The sequence below is a fragment of the Pseudonaja textilis genome, chromosome 4 (assembly GCF_049901715.1).
Source record: "Pseudonaja textilis isolate UNSWEBS1 chromosome 4, rPseTex1.2, whole genome shotgun sequence".
Classification (NCBI taxonomy): Eukaryota; Metazoa; Chordata; class Lepidosauria; order Squamata; family Elapidae; genus Pseudonaja; species Pseudonaja textilis.
In genome coordinates this window covers 47,495,174-47,507,881 of record NC_141993.1, presented here as the reverse complement: position 1 = coordinate 47,507,881, position 12,708 = coordinate 47,495,174, and the positions used below count along the sequence as shown (strand labels likewise).

The following is a 12,708-nucleotide window of genomic DNA, read 5'->3' as shown; positions in this document are numbered from 1 at the left end:
GAGAGGCGCCAGCACTGGTGGGAATCATGGAAACTACGGAGACCTGAGAAGTGGCTGAAACACTGCCAGACATCCACGCCGACGTCGCCTGCCTGCTGACCCGAGTCTGCAGCAAAGGCGCTTGGTGGGGGTAAGGGAGCCCTCCTTGCTCCACCATGATTGGCTGTTAGGAGCGGATGATGGTGAGGCGTAGCTGCCCGCGGGGGACTCCTAATGGCAAGTTCCCCCCCACCTTCCCCCCCCCAATTTCGCATGTTTTAAACTAGGCCTAAATTTGGGGGGAGGGGCTTAATTTCATTTTATGCCTAGAAAACATGCTGGCTCTTCCTATGGGGGGGGGGCGTATTGTTGGAGAAACACGGTAGATGGAAGCCTGGGGTTTTATTTACAGGTAATCCTTGACTTACAACCACAATTGAGCCCAAAATTTCTGGTGCTAAGCAAGACAGTTGAGAAGAGAGTTTTGTCCCATTTTACGACCTTTCTTGCCACAGTTGTTAAGTGAATCACTGCAATTGTTAATTTAGTAACACAATTGCAAAGTGAATCTGGCTTCCCCATTGACTTTGCTAGTCTGAAGGTTGCAATAGGTGATTACATGATGCTGGGACACTGCAACCTTCATAAGTACATGCCAGTTGCTAAGTTTCTGAATTTTGGTCATGTAACCCTGTGGATGCTGCAACATTCATAAGTCTGAAAAATGGTCATATTTTCATGCTTTTTTCATGCTGCTGTAATTTCAAACCATCCACCAAATTAATCTTAAATTGAGGACTACCTATATTCATTTTATTTTATTGATTTATCTATCAAATTGCTAAGCTGCCCATCACGCTTGCATACTGATTGAACTGACTGGACATAAAATTGGCTCTTCTAATTTGGCTGACATAGTCCTGAAAGCAGCAATAATGTCCACTGGGAGTGAGGGAGCGGGCAATGGAGATCAGGGTGATATAAGCGCTGTTGCAGTAATACCAATATTGTAAAGTGCCCCACACTCAAAAGTGTGGGATTTGTGATGCAGTGCTGTGATGCTGCTTTTTTCAGAAAGACTAAAGAGGAAGTTTGGTCTAGTGGCTAAGATGGTGGCCTAAAAGCCAGGAGACTAGGAGTTCCAAACAGTTCCTTAGGCAGGGAATCTTTGGGCCATTCAGCAAACACCCCCACCCACCCCGGGTTGCTGTTGTGGGGAAAATAATTGTAGGACGGAGTATTATTGATGTTCCCAGCCTTATTTATAAAGTAATAAAAGTAGTATATAAATCTAATAAATAAATTGAATAAATAAAACAGAGAGGGGCTTCAGCTACCTGGAAAGCAGGTAGCTGCACTAACAAAACTTAAAAGCTATATGGCCAGTTAAAAAAAGGAAAAAAAAAACCCATACCACAAAATAGAATCCCAGGAATTTCTATTGAATGGAAATTCTGGTCTTGATGCATAGACTCTTGTCTATGAGCAAAGCACAACAATATTTCACAATGCGGACTATGCAGTTAGTACATGGTTTCTCTTGCAATCAGATAAGGCTATCTCAATTGTAAACTATGGGATCTAACGCTAATCCAAACATAATGGTTAAAGATATAATTGAAATGCATACGTACCTTCCAGTTAAATTTTCATTTTCACTTTAGTCATTGTTTCAATAAAGGCTCTTAACTATGGTATTGACTCCCTATCAGTATACCATTAAGAAAGTGAAATATGGTAATTTTCTGGGGATTTCCAAAACTGGTTATTTCCCAGTAGGTTTACTGCAACTTCAGGAGCAATTCTGTTTCAGCAACAATTATATTTTCATGCTCAGTTAATAAGCCCAAACACAAGCATATTTTTCTTCCTGCCATTAATTAGTTTGCTTCAGTGTATCTACTCCTAAACAGAAAACGTTGCTAATAAAGGCTACAAAAATTTGTAGAGATATATTTATGATCAACAACCTCAACCAAGATAATGCAGAGCTATATAACTGTCAACTGTCTTGAATTTGCCTGGGTAGTCACGGTTTGCAGGGACTAGGGATCATTTCACCCCAAAAACCCACCCCAGGAAGTTAGAGGATTTTAGCCCTAGGAGATCTGAAGCAAGCTGGTTGAGGCCAAGCCACTAGTATAATTTCTTTAGCGTACCCAGTTGGGTCCCTTCTCCAATTTTGCACCATTAGAATTTGTTCAATCCAAATTTTAAAGATTGGTCCTTCCAGTGTGTCTCTAATGCCATTCTGAGACTAGAGACAGGTCTCGTGAAAACGAGAGGGCAGTGTGGGTGACCATACTAAACTATTGGTTCAAATTACCCTTTCCCCCCTTTGGCCTTGCCCTATTAACTAGGAGGAATGATTTTCATTTCACATGAAAATATGCAGTGGCAACTCAAAACTTGTCTGTGGGCTTCTCTCCAGGTCTTCTACTCAGCATAACACAGGATTTGGCTAAAACACATATTAAACAGCTTGTAGCAGGCACAAAGTACTAATTGGATCTAGCCAGGCCCTCAACCTTTCTTGTCAAATGAATCCAAGAAGTACTCTGACACCCCAATGGCATACTTAACTAATCTCCAAGTACCTAACTCTGCCTCTGTAATAGAAACATTTATATTAGCCCCATCTCACCATTACCACATAAATACCCAAGGTGTACAAGGACAATTTGTTACCTCCTTGCTGTTTGCAGATATTCACCTAGCTACAACCTACAATGTTACCAGATTTTGCCCAGCAGCACTTAAAATCCATCAGCTGATGACCTGTGCCATAATTTAATGGGTATTTGGTTCATTATTCAAGAGTGTTCTATACTCTGACTTGGTTTTATATCTATTGGTTTTTTACTTTTTATATCTTTTAACTTCTTTAAAACTAGATCTTGATGCATCTTTTATATATACATTTTTAGCAGTTTAAAATTACTAATTGTGCCCAACCTTCTTTATGCTAATAAAGATTTGATCTGATCTACACAGTACACATGTTTGTTCATGCCTTCAAAGGTACTGTGAATGCCAAAGGTGTAAATAAAACACTCCTGTAGTGGCTGGGCATGCTGATTCCCTATATACAATTCACCAGGTAGAAATTATCAGATATATAGACAATACTCCTCAGAGGTGCCAGAGGGTATGTGTCATCTGGCGTACAGGAGTATGCTGAACCAGCTTTAGGAGATGGTTACTGGAGCCAATTAGATTAATTATCACTCTTATTTCTAGAAACTGCTTATACGCTCCAATCAAGCTCTTTTTATAGGTAGAATAGTATTTCCTTTTCAAAATTAGTCAAGTCCTTACTTATCCTGTATAATATTTCATTGTCATTAACTATATAGGTAAACTCCAAGAATGACCAATATAACTGTTAGTGTATCTTTATTGAAAACTCATTATTTTCTCTTTAGTATGTAGTATTTGTTATAAAGTAATATTAATTTAAATTTAAACATTGCTTAGGTGTTTCTACCACCTTTTTTAACTAACCAAGATTTACTAACTAAATTCATACTGTTCCAGTTATGACAAAAGTCCAAACAGAAACCTCATGAAAATCAGTTCCTTGTCCTCTACAATGGACAATGAATACATAAAGTAAAAAATGTAGAATGTAGAAACAAATATATGTGCATTTTGTGAAACAGATGCTTGTTGCCTTTTCAAAAATCCATAGTGGTCCCCTGTGTATATAGGTCCTTCAACATATACAATTGTAGAAAGTTAAAAGGGTTTAAAATACTCCCAAACGCTAAAGTACTCTTTGTCCAATTTATGCAACCCAACGATGCATCTGCAAATAGAGAATTACTTTAGGCTTTGACTACAGCAGAATTTCCCATTCTCTGTTGTCATTCTCTAAATGACAATTACAATAAAGTTGTGGGTAGAGGGTTGACGAAAATACTTCTCCTGGGTAATGACTTACTTAACGATGATTACTGAATTAACCCAATTTATTAGAATTATACTTTAAAGATAATGATGTTTATACATGGTACTGAATTAACGCCGGTAGCTGAAGTCAAACACTATAAATTATAGACTAAGCAACAATTTAATAATACAACATATTGTGCAATCCCAAACGCTGAATCAAAAGTAATCACACTTGTTGTTGAGATGTGTACTGAGTAATCTGCGAAGCAGAGAACGGATCAGTTTTTTGTCTTTAGCTTTGGATTAATGCTGGGGCAAACGGTTAATACAAATATTTTAATTTTTTTAAATATACAAAGTATTTCGTGTATTGCGCAGGTAATATAAAAAGCAAGCGCTTTTCTTTTCTGTATCAGAAAAGCTAATAAGAATTAAAGTAAGATGCAATAATAAACAGTTCAATTCCATATTTGCCAAAGCCCGTTCAGGGCGCTTTTCTATGTTTTCTGACCCTATTTTCTATCCGTAGATGCGGTTCTCTCGCTTCCTCCGTGATTATTGATAGTGACATGGCGGTAACTCCGGCAGGGATGGCGGTGGATGTTCAGGCACGATTTGGGCATTCGGTGAAAGGACTGCTGACCGAAAAGGTGACCAACTGCGGTACGGATATAATCGCTCTCACTAAACAGGTGCTCAAGGGCTCCCGAAGCGCTGAGGTAAGCGAGACTACGCGAGCCCCCATTCTAACTATTATTCCGGAACTCAGTTTCAGTCGTTTCAAGAGGTTCGCGGCGTATGGTGGGATTTGTAGTCTCTGAACGCTTCGGCGGGCGGCCTTTTTAAGGGAAATACTGTAATGCTAAGAAAACATAGTTCTGACTTAGAGCCGGTTAGTTTCATGGGATAAAGATGATCAATTGATTCTTCCCCTTAAATGTCAGGGGATAGAACCGATGATTTTGACACGTTTAGGTGTTCAGTTACGGTCATCCGATATTATACTTAGCGCCTCTATTTTAAAACTCAAATAGTTCCGACCTTTTGCCTGTCAGAAAACAACAACTGAATGAGAAACTGCAGGTGACCTTCTACTGTTGCACCATAGAGAGTATTTTAACTTACTGCACCTCTGGCAGATAGGACAGCGCTCCAGAGGGTTAATGTCACTGCCCAGAAGATCATTGGTTGCCATCTCCCCTCTTTGGAAGAGCTTTATAGCTCCCGCTGCCTTAAGAAAGTTCAAGACATTCTCAAAGATGCATCTCATCCTGGGCACCCTTTTTTTGAACTATTACCATCTGGCAGACGGTACAGAATAATAAAAACAAGGACAAATAGGCTGAAAAACAGGTTCTATCCCAGGGCAGTAGCTCTGTTGAATTCTAATGTATAATGCAGTGTCAGGGGTTTTCAATTCAATGTGTGGAGGATGAAGGATGTGTGTTTGTGTTCTATTTTCAATGTGCACTGAAGATGGTGTTTGATTTCATTGTATGAGGTGCAATGACAATAAAGTAAACTAAACTAAACTAATAATAAAGTTCATATACCTATAGTGGAAGTGCTCTGATGCTGATTTAGCCAAGCAAGCTAATAAGAAAGGAGACTTAGGTTTTATTCTTGAGTATCATTAGTATTGCTTTCCTAAGGTTAAAAGCCTATTTGTTTCTGCCCCAAAGACCCAAGTATGTATCCAATATTGTCACACTCTTTTGAGCAAACTAAATGAAAAAGTGGTAAATCCCACCAAGATCCTGAGTAGAAATTAATATTGAATGCTGCTGGGTATGTGTTGCACAATTGCTGGAACTTGTCTGAAAGTAATTTCAGTAAGGAATCACGGCAAAGTTTGAATGTAAGCATATCTTTATGCTTTTCTGATGTATATGGCTCTTATTCTCCTGGTTACATGACAAAGGTATTTGTGGGAATTGCATGGTAGTACATCTGAATGATATCAGATTGAAGCTGGCTTGGTATGTCTTCTACCAGTCCCAAACTTCAATCCTTGATTCACAAACAAGTCATTTACAAATTGCTTACCCTCAAGATTTGTCTGCTCAACTAGGCAGAAATTTGAGACCATCAATTTAAAAAAGGGCTTCTGTAAATCATTATATACATTAGCATAATTAATAATTACCATATTGTAAGATACCAAGAAGCTTCAAGAGCATTTATATACCACACTTATATACAAGAGCACTTATATACCGCTTCACAGGGCTTTACAGCCCCTTTCTAAGCGGTTTACAGAGTCAGCATATTGCCCCCAACAATCTGGGTTCTCATTTTGCCGACCTTGGAAGGCTGAGTCAACCTTGAGCCTGGTGAGAATTGAACTGCCAAATTGCAGGCAGCTAGTAATCAGCAGAAGTAGCCTGCAGTACTTATCCACATACATTATTTATTATGAAGCTTCTACATAATTTCAGAAAATCCTTTTGGTTCAGAATGTTTGTATAGTAAATTAGTGCTTCTGGATTAAATATGAGTTCATAAAGTTATAATTCCCAAATCTTACTATCTCCTGAAAGCTCAGTATTAGCTGCATTGTCAACCTTGAATAACAGTGGAAGAACATTAGCTTGGAGAACATAAAGTTTATATCTCTTCCTATGACTTTCATGTCTTTTAGTTCCTAGGACAAGCTGCCAGAAATATGGTGATGCAAGAGGGTGCCATTCTGCACTCTGAAGATGTAAGTACAGAATAGAATACTTGTCTGTTAATATTAAGTACATACCTCTGTGGGAGTTGCAGGACATGTAGAAAAGGAAATGTCAAGTTCAGGGTTGAAAATGAAAAGATCTCTATGTTGTGCATAATACCAGTCAGTCATTTTAATAAATAAAGTTAGGATAGATCATTGTAACACAAAACATATGCATTTCCACACATATGCAAGTAGATCAAGATGAATGTAGCTTTTGCCAAGGAAAAATTTGAATGAAATTATTCCTGAGCCAGCATGGAGATCTAAATATCCCAAAAACTGGAGAGTAAAAATGAATATTGCCAAACATAAAACACTGACTTGCTAGAAAGTAAAATAGTAGCACAACTTTCTAATTTCTCTTGTGCAGAAATTCTTAACCTGAGGTCCATGAATAGATTTCAGAGGCCTTGGGAACTTGGATGGGAAAAAATATTATTTTTATATATATATTACTGTTATGTTTTTGCTACTGTTTCTTATTTTTTTAAAATACTTTGATAGCTAATCAGTTTTCTTCATAATGCAACCTATATCCATGTATTAAATTATATGCATTTAAATAAATTTTTCTAAGAAAAGTGTCTGGAGGTTTCTCCAGAGTCTAAAAGGGGTCCATGGCATGCCTGCACACACAAATTAGAATCCTACTCTAGGATATTAAATCTCTCTGCCATCTACACCTAACTTCGCTTTGTGTTTTTTTTTCTGGGGTCCAGAATGTACATAAAAAAAATGTACTGGATTTCAGCAACATGTTGTTTTCCTAGATTTATATAGATTCAGAGACATTGTTACAAATATTACGCTTGAGACTTACTTTGCTGTACCTTTGAAATTAAAAGATCTGTTTTGAAAAATTAGCAGCATGGACTGGAAACTTGGGGAACATTGGGATAAGTATCTGTGGACACATTGTACTCATGGATACCATGTTGGAGTCCCAGACCACATTTTCAGTCTTCAACCTAATGAAGACTTTTCCAATTTGATGTTTTCTGTTCAGTTTGGATTCTTGTCTCTCATAATTCCCTACTATTGTGACCTTTGCCTTAGGAATATGGGGATTGCAATCTAGCACAATAGAAGGGCATCAGACTGTGGAAGACTAGTTTGGAATGATGCCTAGCTTTACATTTTTTCAAACAGTTTATTTAGCTTTTCTCTATTTTTACCATAGAAATTTTTATCACTAACCAAAATCTCTATGATTTTTTTTATAGTGTTGAACTGTAGTGTACAAATGGTGGTAGTTACCCAGATGGATTCTTGTATACTTTGCTAATCCTGCTAGTGGCAGAAAACAATTTTATGTAAGAGTTTAATTAATTAATCATCATCTCATATGGAAAAAATGAAAGCCTGTGAAATCAGTTCATTTAAAATTAGAGATTTATCAAAACCCCATGTTTTCTTTAAAGCAGCAAATACTATGAGAGCTAGGCATATCTAGTATGTGATTATTTCTCATTATCATGTAATGCCAAATGTTGATTGCATGATAACTTCATTGAGGGAAAAGGCATTTACTTCATACCTATCTCTTTGCAGAGTTTAAGAAAAATGGCTATTATTACTACTCACCTACAGTACCAGTAAGTATATACACTGCACATGCCATATTTGATGGGATAGCCTTCCTAGAAATTCAAATCCTAAAAAATTATGGTAGCATATTTTCAAATTTAAATGTTTTATTAAAAGGCATAAGCCTTCATGAAGATTTTTTCATTTTAGTCAGATACATTGTTAGTCTGAAAAGTTGCTAATAGACTCCTCATTATTGATTACTATAGAGTAACAAAGCTCTTTTCCTACAGCTAAAATATAATTGAGAATGGCATAGACTAAGTTTTGTAGGGCGGTGGTGGTGGTTAGAAATCAGCATTTTACATTTTTTTTAATGTCAGTGTTATTGCATCTAGGGAGGAAATTAAGCATTACAAAAGTAAATGATCCTTAAAATCTACATAGAATAGGAAGATTTTGCCCCGATTTTTTGAAAATTGTGCTTTTAGGGGTATTGCTGTTATGTCTTTATCCTCCCAAACTGAAAAAAAATCTGTTTCCCTCATTATGGATACTACAAACAGATAGTAGGGTCCCATATGCATCCAATGACTTACCTGATAAAGATTATCTGGGATGTGCTAGGAAACTCCAGCTTCCAGCTCTAATCATAGCAGTTCTCTGAATTGTTTCACATAGAAATAAATTCAAATAAATAAATAAATAAGGTCTATCCATAAGGAACATGACAGCTGGAACAAGTCTTTTCCCTCATAGTTGATCTGCATGGGAAACCTCTTTTTCCAGGTGATGAAAAAAAATAATCACAGTCTGTCTTCTGGATGTAAAACATAGCATTCCTCTGTACGTAAGAGGAATTGCCTTTGCTTGTTTACGAACAGAAAAAAGGGCAGGATTTGGTTCAAAGGCCAGCAGTTTGGAATGCAATGAATGTATCCCTTTCCAAGGCCCCACTACTTACTTTTGTAGGGTAGGGCAATCTAATACCAATCCAAAGGATAGAAAATAAGTAAGGAACTCTGACTGGCAACATAAAAATTACTGCCTTCAGTTGTCCTCTTCACAGCATAGATTTAGTTGCATCAGTACAAACAATCTAAATATGTCAGTTATTTCTATATATATATCAGTAAAGTCAGAAGTCTGATTTCCATGGATCCCCAATAATAAACCAGCACTCTTTTTATCAATTCAAAATTCATTTAAACTCATATTGTGTTTTCCCCTCCTCTAGGCAAGAAGCTATTCAAAAAAAGTAAGTATGCTTTTTCTATTTGATTGGGAGATTATCTACTCCAGAAATCTTTACTATTGCATTTTCAAATACTTGCATCCATTTTATTCCTGTGGATGTTTTTTAAATTGCGAGTTCAATAGAGTTAGGATTATTCTGCCCCTTTACAAAGTTTACTTAATTTGCACTTTATGTATTATTAAATACTAAATATTAATATTCAATATTAGTATACAATACAATGATTTAATGCTACATTAAATACCTTGTTTTTAGAACATATGGTAAAATGTGGGGAAAAAAAACACCAGTAAAAGCTCAGGTGATTTTTATGGTGACAAGAGTTAGCAGCCATCTAAATGAGATCTGGAATTGTTCTGCCTTTTTTTTTTTTTGTTCTCCTGATTTTTGTGAGAGATTCTTTATTACTGAAACTTTCAGTCTGGAATAAGTATAGTAGTGAAGAAGCTCTATTGGATACAATAGCATTTATCGCTAAGTAAATATGCACATGATTGCATTGGGAAAGTATTTCATATAAGGACTAGGCTTAATCTAGGTCAAATTCATTCTGTCAGTAAGCATCCCTTTTATGACTTTTAATTGTACTTAATCTTAATTTTGTTGTTTTTTCCTCCCTTTCTATCTGAAAAATGTGAGCTGCAAATTATATGTACTCAAAAGTTTGTATATGTAGTATGTAAATCTAACAGTTTAGATATTATAGCTAATATTTTGTTTGTATTCATTCACATTTATTTATTTATTAAATTTGTTTGCCGCCCACCTGCCCACAAGGCCACATTTCTTGCTATAAGTAAATTGTAAGCTTTTAACCAGTGCTATATTAAATATTGAAAACGTAATGTTTGTTACGCATAAAAATAAAATATGTCCCATTATTCCAGTCTGTTTACTATTATATTACATAATTGGGGAAAAGGAGTTGGAGTTCAATGGATAAAAACAGCTCATTCCCTCTTATTTTATTCTGAAACACCTTTACATTGTGAAAATCTTTTTTTCCAGTGATTATATCTAAATATCCATGTCCACATGTTAAACTCTTCTGCAGTGTTGAACAGTCTTCAAATTTATGTGATCAGCTGAGCCATCTGCTGAAATGAAGAGAAGAGTTTGTAAGAGGTAACAAACAGCTGGAAAAGTGTGGAAGAAAATACACAGTGGGGGTTTACGGAATACCTTTCCCTGTTCTACAGATGCACTATAAGACTGAGTCAAAAGTCATCTCCCAGATGTAATGCCACAAAGTACGTGCTTTGTTCTATAAGATTCTGATCTGGAAATGTGGACAATTTTTAAATTACAAACGTTACCTTTATAAGAGGGTAGGTACATTGGTGTATTAAATTGCAGTTTCTGTATGTTGATGCCTGTTACTCTTTAGCAGCACTGATTTATTTAAGAATTAACATCATTCTAAATAATCAAATACATCTTGTTCTGGTTTTGAGTACTTCAAGAGGGGAATCTTTCCTCCTTTCAGACTGTTTGAAAACTCACAAATGTATAGTGTAAATGCTTTTCATAGTATAGAAAACGGATCATAAAAAACATACAGTTAATCCTCAGCTTATAATTATTCATTTAATAAAAATTTGAAACTACAATAGATTTGGAAAAAGTTACTTAGGACCTGTACTTGCACTTATGACCATCGCACCACCTCGTGGTCACAACTGCAATTCAGGCATTTGGCCACTGGCTTGTATATACAGCCATTTGTAGCATGATGCATTATTATGATTTGCAACCTTTTTGGTTGTTTTTTGACCAAAATTGCCCATTGGAAAAGCTGGATTTACTTAATAACCATGTAATTTGTTTAATGTCTACCATATTTTTTTTTGAAAACTGGGTCTGACTGAACTTATGACCACAACCATTTATGACACACGTTTTGGTCCCAATTTTGGTTGTAAATCGACAACTATCTGTACAGGTCTAGTTGAAATTCCCATATTTATTATTTACATCTATAATACTGGCTTGATTTATACTGGTCATGATGGTTTTTTCAACTGTGCCCTTGTGGCTATAAGCTAGTTAAAGCCTAGTATAATGTGAAAACTTAGCCATTCTTTTGAGGAGGATAACGCTCAGGGCATACTACCTCTAATTCAGGAGTAAAATGTCTGCTCATATAGCAAAAGTTTTATTGTATCCTATACAGTGCTGGTAGAGAATTAATCTTTGTGTGATTTCTATATGTGTGTAATTTTTTGATTTAATAATTCCATTTTTGCTAAGAAGCCAGAGTAGTGGAGGAGAGTGGTGCTATTTAACAATTGCACTTTCTAAGTATTTATTCTTTTCTGTCTTGCAAAATCTATTCATTGACATTCTGAGGACCTCAGAGGGAATATCTAACTTCAAGGAAAGTACATGTTTTCAAGGTTGGATTCTTTGTTTCTTCCAGTCTTATCTTAAATTAATGAGGACACACAGTCTGTTTGAGTAGAAACCTGGGAATTTACTTATATTTGCTTTAAATTCCTAATTTAAGCAAGTTTCCTTTTAAAAAAAGGCTTGCATGCTTTGTTCTGTAACAATGCTTACATTTAGAGTATAATCTTGTACATACTAATAAATATATAAGCATAATGGGATTTATCTTGAAGTAAACATAGAATTCTGTTATTTCTCCTTATTTCTTGTTGCATAATCTGTTATGTGAATATAAAATGTGATGAAAAAAATGTAGTGCATGTATAATTTATTTGCAAAAAAGGGCTAGGTTATATATATTTCCTTATGGCAATGCATCTGTTGTCAGGTTTGGCCTTAAGAAACATTTCTACATTTTCACTGCTGCTATGCTTCTTGAATTCACCATGGTGTAATTACGCAGTTCTCTACTTTAATAATCAGCAAGTAATTTTGAAGAGTCTTGGAGATACTCCATGTTTACAATAGTAGGCCATTTTTAAAAGCAACTAAAAGCAGAGCTACAGTTATAATATGCATTCAAAATATATTCATTATGTCAGTTCATTAACTATTAATGTTCTTCATAATCCCCCTTTAAAAAGTACTGATTTCCTTACAAAATTGCAAACTTTTTGTTTATATACAGAAATTACATCACAACAAATTGTTTCATTATAATATTAAAATTATATTATTTGATTATTATCTTATTGGTAATGCTGGTTTTCATAAACAGTAATAATTGGAGTAACTGACATGTCATTTTTAATAATATTCTATGCATGTTTAATTTTTGGTAGATATTGTAAATTAAAGTTTAAATAAAATATACAAAATAAAATGTAATTATATAAAATACATCTATTATACAAGTATCTACATGATACTTCATTAAACTAAA

The 12,708-nt window shown here is 35.5% G+C and overlaps 1 protein-coding gene across 2 annotated transcripts; it reads left to right on the top strand.

Annotated features, from left to right (window-relative positions):
• Positions 1-4,086: 4,086 nt before the first annotated feature.
• On the top strand, positions 4,087-12,496 carry BORCS7 (BLOC-1 related complex subunit 7). Of its 2 annotated transcripts, none has more exons than XM_087932815.1 (6): positions 4,087-4,251; positions 4,403-4,592; positions 6,515-6,577; positions 8,144-8,187; positions 9,357-9,377; positions 10,386-12,496. In XM_087932815.1, the coding sequence occupies exons 2-6, from the start codon at positions 4,443-4,445 to the stop codon at positions 10,396-10,398; spliced, it is 291 nt and encodes a 96-aa protein (XP_087788941.1). In that variant the 5' UTR covers positions 4,087-4,251; positions 4,403-4,442; the 3' UTR covers positions 10,399-12,496. The 2 variants fall into 2 exon arrangements, with proteins under 2 accessions (XP_087788941.1, XP_087788940.1); XM_087932814.1 differs by having other exon boundaries at positions 4,121-4,251; positions 10,432-12,496.
• Positions 12,497-12,708: the final 212 nt, after the last annotated feature.